The 25,520-nt window shown below is 41.1% G+C and overlaps 1 protein-coding gene across 1 annotated transcript; it reads left to right on the forward strand.

The window, feature by feature from the left end:
* The first annotated feature begins 14,078 nt into the window (after window positions 1-14,078).
* LACTB (lactamase beta) lies at window positions 14,079-25,456 on the forward strand. The gene is made up of 6 exons (XM_074916657.1): window positions 14,079-14,336; window positions 15,288-15,354; window positions 17,584-17,774; window positions 18,127-18,466; window positions 20,109-20,274; window positions 22,024-25,456. Exons 1-6 carry the CDS (start codon window positions 14,079-14,081, stop codon window positions 22,565-22,567), a joined length of 1,566 nt encoding a protein of 521 aa, XP_074772758.1. The 3' UTR covers window positions 22,568-25,456.
* Window positions 25,457-25,520: the final 64 nt, after the last annotated feature.

The following is a 25,520-nucleotide window of genomic DNA, read 5'->3' on the forward strand; positions in this document are numbered from 1 at the left end:
ACACACTGTTAGACGCTGGCTTTCAGTCCCTGCTGTGCTGTTAGGCTAATGTATAAAAATGCAGTGAAATGCAGTGGTTTGCACTGATGTGGAGCTGCAGCTGCTAAAAGGGGCCTTTGAGGGCTGTATTGCTGGAACCTGCCCCCATCACCTTGTCGTATTCCCAGATGGATGCAGAATGTAACTATCCCCTGATGGATGATGGAGCTCTCCAAAACTATTCGTTGTTGACCAAAACTGTTTTTAGTAAGATCCTTGCAGAACTCCCATGGACTTCTATAGGAAATGAGCCCTAAAGGCCATGCTCTTGGAAATGCTGCCATGTATTTGTACATCTTACCTGTTAATATGTGTTAATTTACCTTGATACAGTGATAAACCTTCCACAATGATGTGTCAAGTTCACGAGAGATCCTTTCACTCAACTTTTCACTGCTGGTTGTTGATTTCTATATGTGTAGGTATCCTCATTTGAATTATGAGGTCTGTCAATGAGCAACTTCAGAACTTCAAAAATAATTCTTATACCTCATTGTTCTATAGTATATTGCTGAAAGTTGATGGTGTCCATCCTTCTAGCAGCAAAGGGCTTGGTAGGAGACAGGTATAGATAACCTTCTGGATCATCAGAGAATCTCTTATTAGTGGACCCTGGGCAAGCAACTGAAAACAAGTGACTTCCTCAGCAGCTGGTGTAGTGGTGAAAGCGTAAAGTAATACATAATAATTTTAGATTAAATGGAAGTCAGAGGGGGAAGATTTACTTACTGGTGTGAGTCTCTGGCTTTTTTTGATTTTGTTATAAAAGGGAGAACTTACTAACATTACAAGCTTTTGCAAGTTTCACTGACGCTGCCAAGTTGTCCTGAATGGAAGGGATGAGATCCCTGTCTTTGCATTTCCCTTTAAGTGTTTTGGGGAAGCAAAATATGTGTTAAAAGGCTCCTACAGTGCCTTAAGCTTGTACTGGAGGCCAACAGTCTGAAGCTCCAAATAATAGTTGTGCAGAAGTAAATTACTCCAATCTCTTTCTCCTTCCTTAGCACAAGGTGAAATGTCAGGTAATTGGGCTCTAAGAGATAAAGCCTCCATGCATGCCGAGTGCTGGTGGTGGAGTCAGTAGGGCTGCTCCCAGTAGGAAGTGCTGTGCTGGGTAGTAGTTTGTAGGGTAGGGCCCAAGGCCACCCAGAGAGTCGGAGGCTGAACAGAGGAGTTCCTGGCACTTGGCCACAAGCCTTGCACAGCTGAGTGTGCTGCCTGCTTCACTGGATTGCTTTTATGGTCCCACGGTCTGTGCTTGGGTCCTAAACAATGGGTTTGAGGTCAGACCCTTTGCTGTTTAAAATTGCTTGCTTTCCAGGAGACCACAAACTGCGTTGTGGTTTAGGGAATTTGAATTCATCTCCTACCATGTGTAAGGGTGAGGAGGTGGCTGTGGTTTTAACGTCTTTTAATGAGATCATGTCACCATCGATAGGGCAAGCATGAAGATAGGAATCTTAAAAAATCTGTAGAATAGACTTCCCCAAAGTGCACTGTTGCAGATGAATTCATAAAGCTTCATAACAGGTAAACAAAAGCTTTCCAGTTACAAGGAGAGCTGAAGGGAGCAGTGAACATAATGGTGAATCAGACCAAGTGGCTTTTTTGCTGATTAGCAACAGACACATAAATAGATATATGGATGTATTTGCTGGAGCAGGAAAATTTATTTCCACCATATATCATAAGCGACTAGCCATTATGGATACTTTGCATGCAGTGTCTAATCAGATAAAACTTGGTGAAGCTAGAAAGCATTGGCTTGTAAAAATAAATAGATTAGGCTCTAATTTACAGAATCACAGAATCATCTAGGTTAGAAAAGACCTTGAAGATCATCCAGTCCAACCATTAACCTCACACTGACAGTTCCCAACTCCACCAGATCCCTCAGCGCTGGGTCAGCCCGACTCTTCAACCCCTCCAGGGATGGGGACTCCCCCCCTGCCCTGGGCAGCCCATTCCAACGCCCAACAGCCCCTTCTGGAAATAAATGCTTCCTAATATCCAGTCTAAACCTTCCCTGACACAACTTGAGGCCATTCCCCCTTGTCCTATCGCTTGTTACTTGGTTGAAGAGACTCATTGCCCCTCTCTGCACCCTCCTGTCAGGGAGTTGCAGAGGGCCAGGAGGTCTCCCCTCAGCCTCCTCTTCTCCAGACTAAACGCCCCCAGTTCCCCCAGCCGCTCCCCAGCAGACCTGTGCTCCAGACCCTGCCCCAGCTCCGTTGCCCTTCTCTGGACACGCTTGAGTCATTCAATGGCCTTTTTGGGGTGAGGGGCCCAAAACTGAACACAGTCATCAAGGTGCGGCCTCACCAGTGCCAAGTACAGGGGTAAGATCCCTTCCCTGTCCCTGCTGGCCACGCTATTGCTGACACAAGCCGGGATGCCATTTAACCCCATTCCAAACAAATGGAAATTTCTCCCTCTTGCAGGTACTTTGCCTTGAAATGTTAACTCTAAAAATTTGTCAAATTACAGAACCCTGCATTATTCAGCATTCCTCAAGATGTGTGTCTTGGTTTGGAGAGCTACTCACCCTTATCTTTAACACAAAACCGAATTTGGCAGTTGGAAATATACCATTACTGTGCAGCCATGCTATGTAATTGTCTTGGTTGTTTTGTGAGTTGTCCTCTCAACAAACAAGTAGTTCTGAGAGCACCAGAACTGGCAAAACCTGCCTTCTTGCAGATTCACCTGTCATGGTTGGTTGTAAATTTGCAATGAATTTTTTTCCAGATACTGAGACATTTGTGTTGTCTCTTGCTCCCTTATGGGATTTCTCTGATGTCTAATAATATGCAAGGCATGCTGCAGGGCCTGCCTTTCCTTCCATCAGGATGCTCATAGTCATGCTCTTTCTATCTTAATGATTCCTTAACGTTCACAAAACTTGCAGAAATACCATTTTCCTTTTAGAGTTCTATGTGGTCAAAACTAGTCAATCAGTCCAAGAGCTATTGAATGAGATGAGAGACAGGAATGACATGTAAGTCCCTTTTCTTTAAGAAACAAGGCTAAAGCAGTAACTTGCACCTATAGAACACTGCCTCTCAGAGCTCTAGCACCTGAGTGAGAAATCTGAATCTGTAAGGTCTTACGCATATTAACCAATTTCTGCTGTCACTGATGCTACTCAAAATCTGGGTTAAGTTGGCAAACTTCATTATACTGTTAACATCGTAGGAACATCTGTTACAGTGGGCTGTCTATGACTGCTGTAGTGTCTGTTAGTGGCAGCAAAAGAAGAAAGTGATTAGCCCACTAAAAGATTTGAAAAGGAGGGGGGAAATACTTTTACATGGCTCAACACTTGGGGAAATAGAGTATTTTTTCCTCAGATGTTCATTTTGGTGGTTTTAATCTCAGAATTTTTTAATATTAGAATGAGCATCAGTGAAAGGTTAAGTGAGAATTGCAGCAAAAAGGTCAAAGCAGCAGAGAAAATAATGCTTTATCTTCATGGAGTTTTTTTGAAAGCGCACACAGGAATAGTTCTTTTTAACAGTGGGAAGCTGTATAACTTTCTTCAGCATGTGTTGTGTTCTTTCCAGAGTATGGAAAATCTGTACAAGGTTGCATAATCTTCTTGGCTTCAGTTGTGAATCCGTCTAGTTTTCTGTAAGTCATAGCTCTGCCAATTTGTCAGCTGTTGCTGAGAACTGCATAAATGCAGGATACCCCTCACAATGACAGCAGCTTAGTCAGCAATCTAGGTATCCCAGTTTGTTAATTTATATGAAAGCAGAAGCAATGAGAAAAACCAAAGCAGATAGAAGTCTTACAGACACAAAAACCTCTTCCCATTTGTTATTTCTTGATTCATATAATACACTGAAATGAAAGGACCTTACACAGTGTTTTGGATTTTAATATTACGGCCTTTAAGGGCACCTCAGCACTGTTTTTTTCTTGTCTCTGCTGGTTTGAGGAATGGCTGGATAAAGATTAAACAGCATCTTTTTCATTAAAAAAGAGCCAACCCACACCAAAAAAGAGTCCAGCAGTCCTAGCTGCAACTGACAGTGCCACATCCTGGCATGCATGGTTGTGGGAACATTTGTCATTTGTGTACAGCAAGCATATATGGGTCATGGGTATAAAGGGATGAAATATGTTTGGGGCCATGATCCAGTGAACTATTTTCCTGTTCCAGGGCCGGACCATGATCTGCTTCATGGGATGATTCCTTTCATTGATGTTATTTTCATTTTTTGCCATGAGATTCAAACAGAAATGTCAAGGAAGTGTCCATGTGATCTGTCTCAGCCAAAGCTCATGGCAAACAGTATTTCTTTGGATAAAATCTCCAAAGGCTTAGTGATAGTTGTCCATGCCATGGAAGAAAATGGTGTGGATCTGGTGTCTCCACAGTAGAATTTGTGAAAGAATAATACAAGAATAATTTGTGAAACTGCAAAGCTCTGGTAAGTTAACTGGGTGATGATGCATTGGCCATTGATATTAACATGGAGATCTGTGTGAGCATTCCTTTGCAGGTCCACCAATAGTTTGTATGTTTCTCTTGATAAGAATACTAGTTGGAAAAATAGCCTAGGAAGATGCTTTGGAATCTTTCCTGGATTATGGGTTTCTGTAGCCAGCAAGGAGGAGCCTGCCAGACTTCTTTGCACTTAACCGGGGTTGCTGTATTACTTCCTTATTTGTTTATTATACACATGTAGACTATAAAATAGGCTAAAGGGATGATGTAATTTGTGCAGACTGTCAAAAAAAAAAAAAAAAAAAAGTATCTAGAAGATGAACTAGGCCAGACACCAGCTAAAAGGGAAACCATAAAATAGTATTGCACACGGACTAAAGGCCAATGCTGGCATGTAGTTACGCCTTGTCCTGCTCCTGTAGCCTCTGCTTGTGTTCCTGTATCCACCGCATTCCTCTGCCACAGAGAAAGGTGGCTGGCAAAGTCCAGGTAGAAGCAAATTGTCCCCCCTCATCTGGGTTTAAAGTACAATATGCAGGAGCTTTTCCCATAAAAATCAATAAAAATCCTTTCTCTCAGTGATTCTCAGTACACTGGCAGAATCAGGGTTAAATTTCTCCATGCTTGGACTTTATTATCAATTACTTTAACCAGGAAGTCATGACACTCAAAAAAAGAAAGAAAAGATGAACTCACCATTTTTTGCTGCTTTTCAGCAGTTAGCAAACATGTAGCAAATGTGCCTGTGCTTTTATTACACTGACATGCAGCCATGTCTGAGTGCAAGGCATTTCCTGGAGATTAACAACTGGGTGGGAAGGATTGTGAATACAAGAGGCAGCCCAAGGGACCCAAACTGGTTGTTAATCCGTGGGAGGTGCTCTGTGCTGAGACTTACTGTTGTAAATTGAAATATAAAGCACACAGGTCTGTATGTCTTTGTGGAGGAGAAGCAGAGATTATTGCCATTTTTGAGCAATTAAATTATTGGCTCCGCCCACTGCTTCCTCATCAGTGTATGTGCTGCTAGTATCAGGAACACTACGGCTAGCAGAAGAACTGATAGGAAGGGTTTACTCCATTAGTTTTGTGAATCATTTGCTATTAACAGTTTGGATTCAATTAAGGACAATCAATAAAATCCAAGTTTAAATTGAGCGCAGATTGTATAGGGGTTTGTGTCATTTTAGCTAAATTGTTTTGGCCGTACACAGAGTATGTATAGCTAAAGCCTGCCTGTTTGACTAAGCCTTAGTCAAACAAACAGTTCCAATAGAGCAAAGTCTCAGTGTTGTAGAATTGAGCTTCATAGAGTCATTGCACAATGAGAAGTTCTCTTTTGTGCCAAAGCTGCAGAGTCTTTGGCTGCTGTGCATTTGGTATGTAGGTGTAAAGAACAAACAGCTGTCCCCAGTGAGGATTGTACTGCTGTATTGATGTTTCTAAAGAAAAAGACTGATGTTCAAAGGCACTGAGCAGTTTCTTCTGATCCGAGTAGGTCACCTGCATACTGTCTTAAAGGTGGGAGATTGCAAAGTCCCTATTTAAACTACAGTAAGGCCAGAAAGCTCTGAAATCTCTTTTCCCAGTTCCTGTTTTGCCTTTGAAACAATACTGAAGAAATTACTCTCTACTGCAGTGTGAGTTAAGTCTACTTAAGTGTGTCACCTCCAGTTACAGATACATTTCTCAGACAACATTGGTGTTTCTCTTAGTTCCTATTTATTTTTCTGTTGGAGAATTTACAAGAACACCAGCTCTCCAGATAAGAAATGCTTTTTATTCACACCTGTTGTTTAAATTTGACAGGCACCATGTCGAGTAGGAACTTGTTAGCTATCATTACACCACTTGGAAAAAATGTCGTCATCCATTAATTAGAGCACAGCTTCCCCTCCAGCATCAGTACACCTTGAGCTTGATTCTCCTCTGATGCACGCATCAATATCTTGCTTACCTTTGCACTACAAGATTGTTTTTATTGGAGATGAAGGGATGAAAAGAATCCAAGCTGAGTGGCAGAGATGAAGATGAGTATGCAGGTAGTAAAACTGTTCTACTGAGTAATGCTAATCACACTAAAGTATAACTGTAAGTTAAATGTGTGTATGTGTACCTGACGCACTGCTATACACCAGAAAGTATATGTAGCATCTGAAACATGGAAATGGTTTTGGTTTGGCTTAAGGTCAAACAAATAAATGATAGTATTTCCAATTCAAGCAGTTGACAGGTTATTCCAAGTGGCAGGAGGGACAAACTGTCCCATGTTTAGTGCTTACTGCAGAAGTCAGTTATCCCATGCAGTTGTCTTCCCTCAGTAGTAAAGTTTTTCAGATTTTCTTAGTTTCCTGTAGCTCTGCATGCAAAGGAACAGAAGAAATACCTACTTTAGTTTTTGCAATGATCCTGTTGCAGCACAAATCTGTGTAAATGCCATTAACTTGATTTACTCTTATTTTATATGTATGGAAAGGGGTTTGAGTAAAATCCCTTCTTACTGATCTGTGTAGCGTATAGTAATTGTGCACTTACACATCTTTAGAGAGGTTCTTTTGAAACATGCCTCAGCTTGCAAACAATAACATGAAGCAAAGGAATGGAGTTTGTAGTATGCATGGGCTCACTCCCATAAGAATACGCCAGCCCAGTGCCAAATGCCTCCACCCAAATATCCGAGATGTTACTAATTTGATAAGAGGCCTTTTCCTGTTTTTTACTAGCCTGTGCAGTTTCTCAAGCTATCTGTGCTGAGTTCTCACGAAGAGCATTTTCAGTGGCACAGAACATGTCTGCAGAGCGAAATGAAGATGTAATTGCAGCACAGGTAGGTGAAACCACACTGGAACAGGTAGTCATAGCAGTGAATGTGTGGAAAATGGGCTGGCAACCAGCATGCACATATAGCTGGATGAGTGTTTGGTGTGAACTGCAGAGAAGCATTTGCTTATGATAATAGTTATCGTTACAACACATGCTGGGGCTTCAGACAGTTTGGAAAAATTGCCAGAAGAATAGATATTGAGAAAGATCTAGACTCTTCTATCTAGAAGAATAGATAAGGACAGTAAATGCAAATCAGGCCTGTATTCTTCACACAGGGATATGCCGGAAGATTCACATATGAAATCTGGAAACACAGTTTTCTTTCTGCTGTGTCTGTCAAAGCAAACGTGCCTAGTTTTTTTCTTCCTGACTTGTAGACACCTGCTGCAGAGGCGGCACTTGGTCCTGATGCTTCAGGATGACTGAATGCAGTTGCCTGGTCCACTTCTCTCCTGAGTAGGTCCGTGTCAGGCAGTCAGAGTTCTCACTGCCACATTTATTGATGCATAGTTGTCTGGGACTTGTTATTTTGGGGAGAAAGGGTGAAAAGAGGTAATTATTACCCAGTTGTGAGGAGTTCTTCCTAGAGCAAGCCAGAAAGTTTTCCTTAAGTGCCTGCACTTCATATTGTATCTTTGGGCATATGAGCTTCAGAATGTTACCTTATGGTTAGTATGTTTAATCTTTTAGGTGGTTTACACCTTCTATGTTTGTTACTTCATCTTGAAGAAGCATACTTCAGTCTGAAAAGATATACTTGGAAAAGTCCAAGACACTGATGCTGTCTGGTACCTATTTGCACTGTGTGAGAGTGGTTACGCAAGCTGTCACTTCGCATGGTATGTTGTACTTCTACCCCCTGAGTGGGGAGAAAAACTGGAGAGGGTAAAAAGGTTATACACAGCAACTGAATTCTAATGACAAATGTGAAGCCATTCTCAGGGACAAAATAGTTCAGTGCTGTCTGTGCTCAGTTTTATACCAGAAGAGATTGTTGCCTGGGGAATAACTTCAGGAAAAACAGGAAATAATTCTGCATGGTTACTTTTTTTCCTTTTTTTTGTTGGGGGGGGGGCAGTGGGGGTGGTTTTCTTTTTTTACACTGATGTATTTCACAAATGTTCCTTCATTACTTACTTTCAGCTGGTCATGATTAATTTTCTTCCAAGTCCCAAGAGGTTTAAAGTGGACCCTGAATTAAAAGCATGAGGAAATCACCACTGAGAAACTTGAGTTTTAAAACTAATGTTTTTGCAAAGAAGAAAAAGAAGTGTGTGTGCCCCCTGGCTGGTCTGTAACCACACCATGATCTTTTCAGCATTCCTTTCCCTGACATGCAAAATATTTCCCAAACTCCCATCCTGTTGTTTCTAGGAACTGTGTCAGGCTGCATGCAACTTGTAAAGCTAAGGCAGTATCAATGTGGCACTGTAAAACTCTTTCATATTCTATTGAAAGTAAACAATCCCCAGGTGACACATCCTGAGTACACAGGAAAATGGAGTAAATTAAGGAGAGTTACGTTCTTTTTATGGTGTGTGTACGGTCAGGGGGTGGGTGGGGTAAAGTTGCCAGCCTGTGGTGCTGCACAAGTCTCCAGGTACGAGCTGCTGCTAGGAGGGCAGGGCCAGCCCTGCTGGGCTCCTGGTTGAGCTTGAGGACCACCACTGCTGCCCTGTCTGTTAACTTGTGATGGATACATGGATATGGCACGACTGTGCTGCTGGTGTGACCACAACAGGATCAGTTTTCCTGTGTAGTGTAGAAAAAGTACATCGTGTTAACTCCTCAAGAAGTTAAGATTAACAAATATCTGAATCATAGTTCAAGCAGAGCTTGATGATAATAAACATGTCAGTCTCAGTGTCTGAAGACCCACTGTTTTTAATGCTACTTTTTCTCCTGGTCCAGACATCCTACATGTTTGAAAATTTGTTCCTGATTAATGTTTCTCAGCTAAATTGTTGGAGAATTCACCCTCACCTGTGACCTTAGTTTAGGGGAAAAAAAAAAAAAAAACAAACAGGGAATATTTTAATCTTAAAATAAAGCTGTGAGTATGCACCTATTTATGTACCTTTTGGGTAAGGGATGCCTGGTTTTTGGCTGGGTCTAACTATCCTAACATAGAATGTTACTGCTGCACACTGGTAGGGTTAGCACTGTTACTGAAATGGTACATACACTGTAATCATGCAGGTGTTACCTTATTTGATAAGTAAATAATAATACTCTGAGAACTGCTATACTGACCAAGACCAAACAAAAAATGTACGTGAGTGAGGAATCTGTAATAACAACTCAGTTCAGTAAGACTGCGGCAAGCAAGAGATCTCGCTGCAGTGGGACCACCCCTTTTGCTAACAGCTGGTTAAACTGAAAAGGTTTCTTGCTGCCATCTACTGTATGAATGCTTCAAGCCAGAGGGGAATAATGTCTCTTGGTTCTCAAATGAAATTTATTCTGAAGAGAGAAAGCAGAATGTGATTTCTCTCTACATTTAACATTCCTTTTATTTGTTTTCAGATTCAGAAAGAATATGTTTTTTTAAAAATCTTTCCTATACTGAAATATCAGGTGTGATCAAGGGAATCATTATCCCTTTACTCTTCGCATTTTCCATCAACATCAGTTTCCCCTATATCTGTGTATATGAACAGATAATACTTTTAATTTTTGCTTTCCTAGTTTTTTTCATTTTATCTAGCACAAATATAAATTAGTCCGTTTTGAAAGTTTTAGCTTTTGTCTGTTAATTATTTTCCATTCGATTCAACATTTTTAGATCCAGAAGTCTTTATAAAAGTTACAATATTTAAAGAATATTGGAATCCAGTTGGAATAATTGGAATTCACTGGATTAATGAAACATTGAATTGTTTCACAATAAATCCAAACAAAGAAAACAAATTCCTTACACTGCTACTTCCTAAATTTTTAAAAGCCCCTTCCTACAAACTCAACCTGCAAGCTTCAGTGTGGGTCTGTTGCAGTTATAAATGGTGTTCAATAGGATGAAAGAGCAGAGCTGGGCTCACGATTTCAGAACTGACCTGCCCTTTATCAGGGGAGTACTAATAGGCATCACTTATTTCCTGTCATTCAAACCTTAGATGTTGTTTGTTAAAAGCATTACCCATCCTTTAAATTTTAATGGAAAAGTTAAATTTAGGGGCATGTCACTGTAGAATTTTGACACATCAGTGAGCTAGAAAAGCAAATGAGATCATCATCATAAAAATACTGAGACCAAAGTCCAGACCTCCAAGCAGGAGGAGCCATAATAACATCTGTTAAATGTTTCTGAGACATCAGGACCCACATAAGCACTTGCAGAAATAGAGGAGGACTGACAGAAATGTAGAAGTTTTTGAAATGCCTGTAGATTTATTTTTTTAGAGTCATGTTTTAGGAAAACCTGATGGAGCCTCATGATTTGCAAATACCTGATGTTTCCACACACTGCTGATCACCAGGCGCAGAATGAGCATACTGCACTTTTTGATGGTGGGCTACCACTGCAGAACAGTACAGAAGCTACTGCCCACCTTGTTCCCCAGCTCACTCAGTATTATGAAAAAGCCAGTGAACACAGTAGCATACAAGAGCAAGGTGACTAGGATGGGTAAGCACTTTGTTTTAAGGTCTCCTGTTATTGAGCCTTTGGTGTTTGTCTCACTCGAAGACTATAAAGCCTTAAAGGATCCTTGGTGGTGAGACTCTAATGCTGGCCTGCACTTAGTTGAGTGAGTACAGCCCTGATTTGCTGAGAGGCCTGTTTTGTCACACCATTCTTCATCTAAGTAAGGCATTATCTCTTCACACAGGCTTTTCAAATCTGGTTAAGTGCAACTTGGCAAGCAGGCAGAGCAGAAGCAAAGTCAGCTGGTTTAGAGCTAAACCATGTGGAGGTTTTTTGCCATGCCAGAGGGGTCTCTAGATGGACTTTTCTGGCTGTGTTACGTAAGGAAGATGGATTACAGCTGAGAGTCTGTGCCTGTACTTCTAAGTGACTGATGGACAAGGATAGAAGAAACACTTTTTTTGATTTTTGTTAAATTTAGAATTGGATTGGCCTAGTCCTTGTTATCCTCATTTTCTGTTGCTTATCTCAACTCAAAAAAACAGCAGCTGAGAGGAAGATACAACAGATAACAGCAGGCCGTCTTGTGCTACTGGATTTAACACAAAGCTCTTCATTAAGGCAATCAGAGTAAAATGGCAGGATCTGCTTCAGGCTTAGGCCCATTCAAAATCAAAACTGTGGTGCCCAAGAGTGTTCCTACTGAGCAGGTTAAGGTAAGAATGCAGAGAACCCTGCTGCAACACACCTCCAGAGAAAGTTTAACACTCTGAAAATGAGTTATGAGAAAGTAAATGCAGCATCTTGTACCAGTTGGGTATGAAGTTGTACTGTAATAAGCAATGGAGTTTTACTGAGAAAATACTAATGAGAAATCAATGCCTGCAGTGAAAAGTGTAGCATCTGGTCTGCGTTTGACTTCATGCCTGAAAGCTATTTGGCCTGACTTCCTGCCAAAGCCTGCACATCATCGGACATGAAGGAGATTGAACTCCCTAGGTTAGCATCTCAAAACTCTCCTAGCAGAGCATATGCGGAGTTCTAAAAGGACAAACTCCCTACTTTTGCTTACAAGTATTGCTCATCTTTTTTTTCATTTTTTAAACTGTTGTATTTTCTGTCAACATCCGTAACGTGGAGTGGCCATTAGTAAAGGCTGTTAGCTGTTGTTCAAGAATCCTTCAACATGCATCAGGTTTTAAGTCACTGTCTACCCCAGAAAATTCCAGGAAATAAATGGCAAGCCTCTGCACAATCCATCCAACTGGACACTGTGGGCTTTCTGCATTGCCAAGTACTGATACATCCCAGTCAATCTATTTGTGATCTGCAGGGTTTAAGGTCCTTAGAACAGTGCAGTCTAAGGCATTCCCTTGAGAGGACTGATTTTGAACAGATGAAAAAAAAGGCTTTTATGAACATTTCTCAACTATCTGGATGCCACTGCGTTCTCCATAGTATGCCAAGGGCTCTGCTGCCTTTGGTATCGCCCCTAGTATATTCTACTCATCTTCGACCATGACATGCTTAGTTCATATAAACTAGTCCCTCCCTGTCCTGCCCTCTTGCACTTGGACTATTGGACTAAGTAGTCTGAAATCCAAAAAAAAGAGCGAGAGTGCTAAAAAGAGACTGAAATGAACTGTTAATGCGGGTGGTTTTTAACCTTCTTTGGACTAACATCATCTGCTCTAGCATCATTGTAATTGGTAATTTCACAGCAATGGTATCTAGGAAGGGGATGACCGAGTATCTTCATACTAATGAAGTATTTTGATGCTCCAGTTAGACATGTGGACTAAATTCTGCTGACAGCACTGAGTGGCTCTGGATTTGTCTTTGCATTAGGCACATACATTCTCTAATTGTCATAAAAGGCTGATGTGAGGATCACAAATCTGCTCGGCAAAGCTCACAAGAGTACCGGTTATTGGATGTATCCTTGGATTAGCTATTAAAAGTTTATTGGAAACCAAATATGTGGAAGGTTTTGAGATAGTTTAAAACATCAATTGAAGAGCGTTGTCATCTCCCCTCCCCATCAGTCTAAAGAGAGCAACTACCTGGAAAAATTTCTGTGAGCAAACGCTTGCTGTGCTATTGGCACTACTCTAGGCTGAAGCTTGACTAAAACCAGCATTGGAAAAGCCAACGTTTGTAAGTAATTCCTCACTAATCTAGATCAAATATGCTCATCCTTCAGTTAAAGGGTTTTACCTTGCTCTTAGCCTAGCCTGCCCTGCTTTACTTCTGCCTGGCATATGTTTAGCAGCAGGCTTGTTTCATGTGATCCTGCAATCATTTGCTGTGGAGTGCAAAGTTAAGATAAGGAATTACGTCATGGCTTGAAGTATTCTTCTCTCCATCCTTTTCTTACACATCAGTGCAATCAAAGTGCAGGTTAAAACCAGCCCGTTCCGTCAGCGCCGCGGCGGCGCTGGCAGGATTACAAACGTCCTTCCCTCCGGAGACAGGGGAGGCGGCGCCGACGGGGCTCCAGTCACCCAGCAGAGAGGGACTGTGCTCCGAAATCTGTCTTTTTAAGGATGAAGGATTTAGGAGCGATTCGCAGGGACTTGACTCGTGTTGCCAAATACTGCCTGTAACGGCATTCGGACACACGGGTGGCTTTCGGTGGTTAAATAATCGAAACCAGCCTTCCATCGCCTCCCGCAGCCGGACGCGGGGAGCGCCGGGGGTGCGGCCCGGCTGCCGGGCGTCCTTCCGCGGGGCCCGCCGGCCCGGGAGCGGGGCACAGGTCACGGCCCCGGCAGGCGGCTCGTCCGACCGAGCCCGTTTCTAACCTGCGGTTAATCCAGTCCGCGGAAGAGCGAGTTGCGCCGTCCTCCTCGCCACCGCTTTCCGCTCGCTTCCCGACGGCGCGGCGGCCGCCCGAGCCCGGCATGGCGGGAGGGTCCCGCCGCCGCCCCTCGGGGAGGCCCTGGGGGGCGCCAGGAAGCGCGGCCTCGCGCCCTGCCAGACCCTGCCCGTCCCCGCCGGGGCCCCGAGCGGCTCCGGGGCCGCCGCCGCCACCGGGCGCGGAGCCGCGCGACGCCGTGAGACGGGCTGCTGCCCGCGCTCGATGCGCTCGGAGCTCGGCCGAGCGAGCGCTCGGGAGCGGCTGGGGCTGCCTGGCGGGCAGCCGGGCAGGCGGCGGGGAGGCGGCGCGGCGCAGCCATGTACAGCCTGGCGCGGGCCCTGCGGCGGGCGGCGGCGCCCGGGCGGCCCCCGGCCCCCCGGAGAGGGGGCGGCGGGGCCGGGGCGCGGCCCTGGGGCTGGGGACTGGCGCTGGGGCTGGCGCTGGGGGTGAAGGTGCAGACGCCGGGGAGTTGCGAGGCTGACGGCGGGCAGGAGGCGGAGGCGAGTCCGCTGCCGCCTCCTCGGGGCTTCGGCGCGGCCATCGAGAGGAGCCGGGACCTGCTGCGACGGATTAAGGTGCTGGGCGGGCGGGGCTGAAGGGGAGCCGGGGGGCTCGCGTGCGCTGTGGGAGCCGGCCCGCGCCTCCCCGAGGCGGCCGTGGGCTGGTATCTCCTTCCCGTGGACCTGGCGATCGCTGCCAGGGATTCGGTCAAGCGCTGGGGGGGGGGGAAGCGAAACGTTTTTTCGGGGGTCCCGCCAGTGCCGTGAGGAGCCGCCCCGCGCCTGAAGGAGGAGAACGAACCTCACCGAGCTGCCGGGGCTCACCGCGGGCCGCTGGCTCTCCCGTGAGGCGCCGTTCGCTGCCGCCCGCCCGCCCCGTCCTGTCCCGCCGCGGGCGCGCACGGCCTCCGCCCCGCCCGCAGCTCCTGCGGGGCCGCCTTGGGTTCCCGCTCAGCGGCCCCAGGGGCATCGGTAACCGCCGGGGGAGCCGGCCTAGGGAATAGTCCCTTATTGTTCCTGTTATGTAGTAGGGCGGGCAGAGCTTGGAGTGCGGGGCGGGGGGAGTACTGTCCAGTCCGGGGTACCTGAGGACGGGGGGAGGCCTTAGAGGCTGTGGGAAGGAGAGAGAGGGGTAAGAGGATTGTTTAAAAAGCACGTCGTGGTTACTTTGAACATCTAACTGAAGGTCCTTTGAAATTTTGCTTGCTAATAGCTGATGCAGTTTGCATGTTGCATATTAACTCTGTAATGTTTTGCTTCAGTTTTTCTTGCATGTCCCAATGGCCAGTTTAATTAAATTACTAAGTAAATTTTTAATTTAGATTATTATTATTGTTAGATACATTTTTTCCAGTTACTGGATTAAGATGTCTGCTTTTCAAAAGTTCAGCCAAACAAAATTTCCGCGGTAATGTGACAGCAGTATGCAGGTGTATTTATAAGATTGCTTTTGCATTTTTAGGGTTGAGAGAAGGTGTTTTTTAACTGTAAAGATTCTTAATGCCTTTTGTCCATTTTTTTTGACAGGATGAAGCAGGAATCCCAGGTATACTAGTTGGAGTTTCTGTAGATGGAAAGGAGGTCTGGTCAGAAGGTTAGTATATGGGAGTAGTAGTTGTGCATGCTGTTGGGAAGCAATGAACGTTTTAAAAATGGGACAATTCAGACACACTGATCAGGCTGGGATTTCATCCGCTTGATGTCTCATCTCTCGACAGTGGCCAGAAACAGGTGCCTAGGGAGTATGAAGTGATACTTTCTGTGGTAAAATTCAACAATTTCCACCAACTGATCTTATATTAACTTCCTCAAAAGTGCTAGCGTATCTCAACAGTTATGTTTAAGAACCTTTCTTACATTAACTTGTCAGATTGGCCTTTGAATATACTTATACTCTAAGCATACAGCTATACAGTGGTCTGGTAGAATTGTGCACAGAAGGTAAAGAATGCTCTTCCCCTCCAAGAACCTACTTAATAGTCAAAGTAATAATGGGTGATTGGTGATCTGTCCCCCATTTGTGGTCTGAGGCGTAGATTTTTACTGGGAAGGTGCTAAGATTTAACAGGTGTTATCCTTCCAGAAACTGCAAGTGATTTTTCTGATTACATGGTTTAGTTTTAAATAGAGTCTGTTAGTACTGCTCACATCATGTAGACATTTGATGTTTATTTAAAAAATACCAGCAAACTGTGTGTCTGTTTTCAGAAACACCTTCATAGTGATTTGGGGGTTTTTGGACCACTGAAATCATAGTAGTAAATGGCAACATATTTCATTAATGTTATAGAATTTGGAAAAAAAATCTTTGTAAGAAGGATTATTACTAACTTTCTTCTGACAGTCTGTGGCTGCATAAAGCTCATTATACGTTTTCATTTCTCTTTAACGATGACAGAAGGAGTTGGAGAGCCTCTGGTACCTTTTGTGATTGGCCTTGTAAGAAAATTGTGCTAGAAACTTAATCACAAACTTTCTCAAATCAGATAGCTTTTTCTGGTCTAGCAGATGAAAGCGGAAGCTTTTATAAGACTTCTGCAGAATCCCTTCCTTGACATGCAGGAAAGTGCCTTGAGGGAACCAGTGCGAGGGTTGTGGTTTATCACCAGGGCTGCCAGATCCTGTAGCAAGGCATCTACATGTGGGAGCATAAGCTATGGCAGAGCTTTCTGCACCCTGCTGCATGTGGATGTAGAGAGCAGCACTGCCTTCAGTAGGGCAGCTGGGAGGTGGGTAACATTGCTCTAGCAGATTTCTGGCTTGTTTTGTTGTCCTCCCTTCTTCAAGGGGGTAAAAAAATAGTAACAGGTGTAAGTTGCATGTATTCTGTGACCATGGTACTAAAGCTGTCTTCTGGCTATAAAGCTGCCTTCTGGCTAAACTGATGGAATTGATTTGAGATTTGGAAGGTATTTTCACTGAGGGGTACAGCATCTGCACTCAAAAGCACCTGTGTAGCAGTTTTATGTAAAAGAGCGAGTCTTGGCCAACGGATATGTCATCTGTTTTATTTCTTCTGTTTTGCAAGGGTTTTTTTTCTGGGTAGTTCATTATTAGAATACAGCTTTAGATAGGCAGACATGCATTGATTGTAGGCCTTGCTTGTACTGAAAACTGCAAATATGTCATTACTGCACTTCATTGCTTTTTATGTTGCAACATCACTTGCACAGTTTCTTCAAACCTAGCTCAAACTGAAGACTAGTATGAGAGGTTGGTAATGCTTTAGTAATTCCAGTTTTTGCTACCAGACTTGTTCGTTACATAGGAAAACACTGGTATGGAGCCTATTAAGCTGTCTTTTAACTGAAGTCATGCTGAGTGATGTTGAAACAGTGTTTTAAGCACCACTTTTTTGAAGCTTTACAGCTTAGGTAACTGCTATGGGTTTGTGAATTATTTCCTTTCTCAGTTTCTGTCTTGATAACTTTACTGATTAAACCATTAATTCAGAACAGTAGAAAGAGTATTTATGACTGTTAGTCAGTTATTTACAGTCTAGATTTTGTTTTCTTTAGTTTTTCTACACTGGCAATTTGAGCTCAGGAGTATAAATTTTGACCTAGTCTTTTATCTTGAGGTTTGTTTTGTAGTCTTAATCACTAACTTGGGATGCCATTGGCCCATACAATGAACTTTGATTATCTGTTCCTACTACGTTGAAGTGTTAATAGAAGCAGAAGCAGGGATAGTTCAATGCTTCATGTCCCATTTTATCTAGAGGAAAAACATATTAAGGAGCCAGTAAATCTAATTAATTGCAAATAATTAATTCAGCATGTCTCTATGTAAAATATTTACCACAGTTTTAATTTTCTTAAAGGTTTGGGTTATGCTGATGTAGAGAATCGTGTAGTATGTAAGCCAGAGACGATCATGCGAATTGCTAGTATTAGCAAGTGTCTTACAATGATGGCTGTTGCTAAATTGTGGGAAGAGGGGAAACTGGATTTAGATGCTCCAGTGCAAAAATACGTCCCCGAATTTCCAGAAAAAGTCTACGAAGGTGAAAAGGTATGTAATTTTTTATTGGTAACATTTTTTTTTAGATTTTTGTTTCTGTCATTGCATAGCCATATGTGTACAGGTGCCTGTATCTGTACCTGTTCCTGTAGAACACCAAAATCATTTAGACAAGTACTGATGTTTGCTGCTTAGAAGAGCAATGCTGGAAATTTGGATCTTCAGTTTTATATCAAGTGAGTAGTATGCACATTTATATGTATAATTTTAGCTGGGTTTAAGACATGATATTTAAAAGGTCTTACGTCTTTTCATCATGTTGAATTTTACTTTTCTGGTGATTTAGTGTGTATCATATCTTTAATGAAGACAGCTCACATTAAATATTGTCCTTCCTACCCAGGTCGCTATTACTACAAGACTCTTAGTTTCACATTTGAGTGGGATTCGTCACTATGAAAAAGATATTACAAAAGTTAAGGAGGAAAAGGAAAAGGCAAACAGAGCATTTAAACTAACAAAACCCTGTCAGGATATAGAACAAAAAGAAGGCAAAGGGATTGAAAAGACTGATTCTGTCAAACCGAGGAAAGAACGCGAAGGTGAAGTAAAAAGCCGAAATTCAAAACCTGGCAGGAGAGACAAGGAATTTGAGCAAGAAGAGTATTATTTGAAGGAAAAATTTGAAAGTGTGATTGAATCACTGAAGATATTTAAAAATGATCCTTTATTCTTTAAACCAGGTGAGTTTATATTCATTTAGACCAAAATGTGCTCTTCTGGTGAAATTTTTGTTTCAAATTGTTTTGCATAGAGTGAGGATAGTAGAGTCCAGTAAAGAGTGTTTGGGAGGGGTGGGTCCTGTGCCCATTAAAAGTTCAAAGGAGAAGTATTTGGGCTGTTCTGCACAAACCATCTGGTCATGTAATTGTCTTAAAACTGACATAACTTTTGAAGACTGAACTGATCAGGATTTTATCAGTTCAATTTTAGATAACAGTCTTGTGTAGATATCTTTATCATTCTACTGACCTGAAAGTATGTATATAAACATAACTCTCTATATATACATAACTCTTCTAATGGTGTATCTGCACCATAATCCAGCAGGTTCAAAATCAGATGTAGCCAAGACTTAAAAGGTAATACAAAGAGTCCCATATAATGCAGGGGAGAAGAGAAAGTGGGACCTCAGGTAGAAATAAGACTTTTCTCCAAGGAGCTCCATGTAATGCAGTAAGTGCTATGAAACATACCAGTTATTGAATTTATAAATGCTAAAGCAGATTATAATTTTGGTAACAAATTTGTATCTACAAAGTATTTTGTAAGCAGATACAAACTTGCTGTGTGCATGCTCTGGGCCTTCTAGATAGGAACCAGAAGTAAAAAATCGTAGTGAGGCACTAAACTAGAGCTAAAAAATTCTACATAAAGACCACAGAATCACAGAATTGTTGAGGTTATTTGTTGGAATTATTTAAACGAATTCTAGAGAGGGCTTTGAGGAACTTCAAGTGTTAAGTTCTAAATGAGTTAACAGGCAAATAATAAGCATTGCTGATAAAAACAGTAAATAATGTGCACTTAGGGGAAGAAGGGTAGGGTGGGGGAGAAGTTAACCACTTACCATGCTGGAGAGTTCTAGGAACCATTTCAAGAGGGAGATCTGTCTTGACTGTAGGCAGTTTGGGAGTTGCTTGATATGTAGATGTTTCATAAAAGGTGTTAGGGCAAGAATGAGATTTTAAAAATGAAACGTTGCTTTGTAAATAAATTACATTGTCCTAAATAATATGCGTGTTAGTGTTCATATAATCTTTCAGATATTCTAGAACTAGAAAATGAGAACTAGAAAGACTTGTGATAAAAGAGGTCAAGACCTTTGAAAACTTTGAGCAAGTACTACCCTTGTCTTTCCACCTCTAGGGTATAGACACACAAACCAGTCACAGTAGGTGAGTGTCTTTTGAGGAGTAATTTCATGGGTTGCTTCAGCTTTCCAAATCCAGACATCCTTGTTAGAACTGGTATGGTAAAACTTATGGAAAGGATGTTAAATGTCAGTTTTCACATCTTGGCACGAAACCTGGCTGTACATGCAGATCCCTGAAAATTTTTTAGTGCTCTTCTCAAGAGCTACCTGCACTTAGCAAGCATCTGTGTCTGCTGCAGAACAGAAATTCATATGGCCCAGTATTATAAGCTTGTGATGTACATCATATTAAAATGGGGGTGGAGGGAGAGTCTTTTAATTGGTTATTCATTGCTATATATAATTTTATTTGCACATGTGATTACTTAAATTTTATCCTTCAGATTCCATTTAAGCATCATATGGCTAACTTTTTTTTTTTTCCCCTTTTCTCATTGTGTTTCTTCAAGGTAGTCAGTTCTTGTATTCAACATACGGCTTTACTCTCTTAAGTGCTGTTGTGGAGAGAGTTTCAGGACAAAAATTTACAGATTATATGCTAAAAATGTTTCATGATTTGGATATGCTATCAACTGTACTAGATGACAATGAAGCAATGATCTATAACAGAGCAAGGTAAACAAAGATGAAACTTCTTTTTCCCATAACAACTGTTGTTCTTTGTATCTTTATTGAAACCTACTGAATTAAAAATGTGTGGGTTTTTTGGCTTTTGGGGTTTTTTTAAGCTTTTAAATGAAGTGCCTTATGTTATTTCAAAATCAGTGATGTAACTTAAGTCAGCATTATGTTACTGGTTCTGTAATTAGCACATAAAATTACACACACACGGAGCCATTTGTAATGTTTTAGGGATAGTTTTACTAGTATTCTATAGTATTCTAAGATGTTTTGTGCTGGTGTTTATTTTGTTTGCAAATTTTCAGAGGCTCTTCTGGCTGTAGATCTGAATGCTAGTGATGTTTTCATAAATTATCAAGCTTGTACACTCAAGTTTTTTTAAATATGTATGTGCGTATATGAACCCTTTTATAAACTGAAATGTAATAGGGAAAGAATTGGGACAGATGCCAGTTTGGGGTCTTTTTATGGCCTACTTATTGCTAAGCAAAATTGAGATGCTAATGTGATGGTTTTACTTCCACAAACAGCTAGTCTGGTCCCTCAAACTTGAACATACTGACATGTTGTGGTTTGTTTAATGGTTTGGTTATACTATATTTCACCGACATGAAAATGTTTAAAAATTCATGTTCTAAATCTTATAGAGGTGTAAGTCAGTCAAGGATTTCAGTGTCTTTTGTAACAGGTTTTATTGTGATCGAAAATCTGACTATAGGGACACAGAGATGGGTCAGTGGCAGAGCTGATGGTAGTCTTGGACCATTGGTCTCTCTTCCTTCGCTTTAACCTCTGATTTTCTGTATTATGGCTTTCAGAAGTTCCCTAAAAGCTTTCCGATATAAGTGCAAGCTAAATAAGGAATGTTTCTCTGGACTCCTTGGTAGTAGGCTTGCCCTGCCCTTCCCCTGCTCCCTCCTTTTTTTTTTTTTTTTTTTTTTTCGTGGTTCCTTTCTCAACTCTCCAAGTAGTACATGGGCCTCTTGTGGTCCAAAGGTTGAAATTCATCAGGTTATATAGTAATTCAACATTCCTTTTCATATGTTGCATGAAATGTGTATGAAATGATTGAACTGTTTGTTTCAAAAGCATAATTCAGTCTGCACTCCTGTTGTGTTGTTCCTGATAGGACATTCTGCAATTCTGATTGGTATTTTCTAATTTGTTTTTTAATGACAGGTTTTGCAAGACTCTTTCAAGCTTCTCATTTAGTAGTTCCAGAATATTCGGTTGTTGTGGTATATGGCAACTGTAATGGGGCAGTGGGGGGAAATCAGTCATGAATGGAAACTACTGTCTCAGAGCAGTCACCTAAGACTTCAGTGAAATTTCAGCTCAGTGTCTGATTATCATGAGGTAGTTGTAGGATTCCTCTTTCTTAAAGCACTTTAAATCTAGTATAGAGATTTAAGGAAAATCCTCTGCTGGCTGATCTATAGATTTCTGTCACATCTCTTATTTGTATATTGCCTTTACTCTTAGTATATCCTAAGAGTAAGTAGAAGGATTAGTACTTTTATTGAAGCTAAGCTTCTAACCTCCTAAGAAGTTAGCTGAACTTTTGTTTTCCTGTCTGAATTTCTTGTTGGATTTTTCTGCAAGAAACATATTTAAGACAAATAATTTTTTTAAAATTGTGAAGTTTCATGAGAACAAGCTCAGTTTGCTCTTTTCGGTAGGGCAGCTTAAAATAGTTGTACCCAAGATATGAGCAATGACAAGTTGAATTTTCTTGAATTCTAGGTGTTATGTTTACAACAAAAAGGGACGGCTGGTAAATGCACCATACGTGGACAACTCTTACAAGTGGGCTGGTGGTGGTTTTCTGTCGTCAGTAGGTGACCTTCTGAAATTTGGAAATGCCTTGTTGTACAGTTATCAAGCTGGACAATTTAAAAACACTAACGGGAAACTTCTTCCTGGGTACCTCAAAGCAGACACAGTCGCAATGATGTGGACCCCAGTGCCAAAAACAGAAGTATCATGGGACAGGGATGGTAAATATGCAATGGCTTGGGCTGTAGTAGAGAAAAAACAACAATGTGGCTGTTGCAGACAGCAGAGACACTATGCATCTCATACGGGTGGTGCAGTGGGGGCAAGTAGTGTCCTCCTAATTCTTCCTGAAGAGCTGGGCTCTGAAGCTATAGATACTGGGCTAGTGGCACCACCTAGAGGAGTAATTGTCAGTATTATCTGTAATATGCAATCAGTTTCACTCAACAGCACTGCCTTAAAGATTGCAAGGGAATTTGATAAAGAAAAATGGGCACAATATGTAGATTAAAAAAAAGAGATACACGTAGCTGAACTCACTGTACTCAAACATGAAAAACAAATGGAGCAGGGTGTAATTGGACTCCGAGATCGCTAAGAATACATGAAGAAAAAGCATAAAAAAATTAACATAATTAACTTCTGCTAGTGGTGCTAAATTTATGTGTAACTGGAATTCATCTCTCAGGGAAGTTCCTAACTTACAGAAAAGAAGAATGTAACAGTCAAATTTGACATCCCGTAGTACCTATGTAAATTACTGTTATATTAGCAGTTTTTTTCCTCACCCAGTCAAGCACTTGACCAAGATGAAAAAAACTACCATTAGTTTCTTGGACTGAGAAGTACAACAAAAAATTGTCAACCTTAAACGTTAAACTTTTGAAAAATTTCACATCTCAATTTGGGCACATGAAGAAGTAGTTTGTTATTCTCAGTTCCAGTCTGCCAAAACTGTTCAGTATTCCTTTTTAAAGAATGGGTTTACTGTTTTTATATTTTTACATAACACTTTTCTTATTTGCTTAAAAAGCAAAAAAACCCCAACAAACCCCAAGTCTTGAAGCTACCTCCAGAATGCAGATTTGTACCAGAACTAACGCTCTTGTCGGAGCTGTGAATTGTTAAGAATTAGAAAAGAATGAAGCTAGAGTAATGTAAGTAAAAAATCTTTGTGTTATTTAGATGTCCTCTCTTTCATTTTTTCAGACACGGAGAATGTGTGACACTAGTTTACTGTGAAATAAGGGTATTATTTCCACAGTCGAATATGCCCAGGTAGCACAACAAGGTGAGCTGTCAAACTGTCTCTGTTTTTGAATGATACACGTGCTAATTCTGGTAGCCAGAAATGGCACTGTATTCTGTAATGTAGGTGTTTCTTTAGAGGTAGGGATTAGGAACTCAAATAACTCAATAAAATTTAAAGCCCATTCTTGAAGCCAGTAGTAGAAGTCTTACAGACTTTGAGAGGTTTTTTTTGAAAACCATCCTTTTTTCCATTTGGAGATCTGTCTCAAGGACTTCCTTTCGGCAAAAGGTTGAACAAGAAATTGTGACAGAATTCCAAAGAAGCATTTTCTGATCTTCTGTTTTACTGTAGGAACACAGTAACATCTGAATATATTAATTTTATATATTGCATAATGGCATGGAAGATCTCCCAAGATTTGCCTCCCACCCCACTTCCCCTGTAGTTAGAACAGACAGTATTTCCAGGCAAACAAAACAAAATATCCTTCAGGAAGGGTTTGAATATTTACATCCCTGCACTGCTTCTCTGAATTAAAGGAGCAAGATGTCTTAGATAACAGCTAGCAGAAGATAGCCTTACCTGCCTCTTTCCCAAGTTAGTGCTTTCAGCATTAACTTCATAGTTGTTACCTGCCATGTGATGAAACAATATGCTGTCATCTCTGTTCCCGGTATGCCTATGCTAACATTTGTTACCCAAGACTGAAAAAATAGGAAATTCCGTATTTTGAGGTGTCAGTGTTTTACCAACATTTTTAATTGAAGCTAGTAGGACTGGTTTAGTACTCTTCAAAATGATAATAATTCTTGTGCCTTACAACAGTGAAAGCTTACACATAAACTATTTGCTTGGGTTTTCTGGCCCACTCACCAAAACTTGATTTTTTTATGCATTAATAATGAGTTGTCTTTATCTCAAGAATATCAAATCAGTAGAGACAGCAGAGAAAACCTTTCTGAACAAACTTGCATTTGGTCAGGCAATAAATTATCTACTCTTTCACTGAAGCCTTTGATATTGTTCGACAGTTTCAATACAGAAGTACTGGAGGTGAGCATCTACTACAATAGCAACATTTTTTTTTTTCCAGTCTTGAGCACCTACTAGCTGGGTAAACATGCAGCAGTTGAAGTCATTGCCCGTTTTACACAGGTAACAGGAGTAAGTCTGAGTAGTTTTCATGTTGAAGAATACATGAATACAAATAGACCAAATACAATGTTTTAAATATATAAAAACTGAAAAGTAGCACTGTTATTTTAGAATTTATACCATACTTTTCTTGTGTGATGCATCTGTTTTGCAAATGGTATTGTTCTTGAAAACCATTTTGCATACTTGAGAGAAAACCAGTTTCACTCACTGACCATTGTGTTTAGGTTTAGACCCAGATTCACAATGTAGAAGGCATAGGTTTACCAGTATGCTTGTCTGCATACAACAAAACACTAATAAATGTAAATAGTTGAAGTATGTATGAAAGTGAATAATGGTAAGAAGTGTCTAAGGCATTTCGAACACTAAGATATTAATGACAGTGTCTCACTCCCCTCATAAATATGTTTAGCCACCAACTTTTTTATGCTTATCATGTTCTTTATACTGTATCTCCCATAACTTTAAGACTTTTAAAAAACCTTTGTTGTCACATGTATGGTACTGGAGATGCTATGGTGTCTAAAGTTCATCTTCCAGTACCTGGAACAAAATGTGTCACTGACTTTCTCTGATTTGGTATTTACTTAATAATGAGTTCTTATCTTTTAAGGTAGAGGAAGAGAAGGCAGAGATATTGGAGACTAGGAATCAATCTGGCCTTAGCACACATATTCAGGTCACAAGTGAATTAATATTGCTACTTTGAACTTTGTTCTGAAACCAGTTTTTTGATGGACTGGCATTAAGTGTGGAAAACTGGTCAATTAAAAGCGAATTTCATCATAAACTTGCTCTTACAATTTTTAATTAACCTTTATTGTGAAAACACAGTATGGCATTGACATAAGACTACTTTTCTTAAAAGGCATGTATACTAAATTGGTGCATCTATTTCTGTATCAAACACCTACTTTTTGCATCTGGTAATCATTCTAAGTGTTCACTGTTTGAATTAACTGAAATAAAACATCTTGCAAATACAAGAAATTGTAGTATCAGGGTTTGGTTATTTTATTGACTAGAAATATACAAGTTTTAAAAGTCATAAAAA

This window comes from Athene noctua, chromosome 13 (assembly GCF_965140245.1).
Source record: "Athene noctua chromosome 13, bAthNoc1.hap1.1, whole genome shotgun sequence".
In the NCBI taxonomy this organism is placed as follows: domain Eukaryota; kingdom Metazoa; phylum Chordata; class Aves; order Strigiformes; family Strigidae; genus Athene; species Athene noctua.

Bases quoted from the DNA above. Each gene is read 5' to 3' on its own strand.
- LACTB (XM_074916657.1), top strand. From the start codon at position 14,079: ATGTACAGCCTGGCGCGGGCCCTGCGGCGGGCGGCGGCGCCCGGGCGG. The intron at 14,337-15,287 runs GTGCTGGGCGGG...TTTTTTTGACAG, and splicing joins ACCTGCTGCGACGGATTAAG to GATGAAGCAGGAATCCCAGG. The intron at 20,275-22,023 runs GTAAACAAAGAT...CTTGAATTCTAG, and splicing joins ATGATCTATAACAGAGCAAG to GTGTTATGTTTACAACAAAA.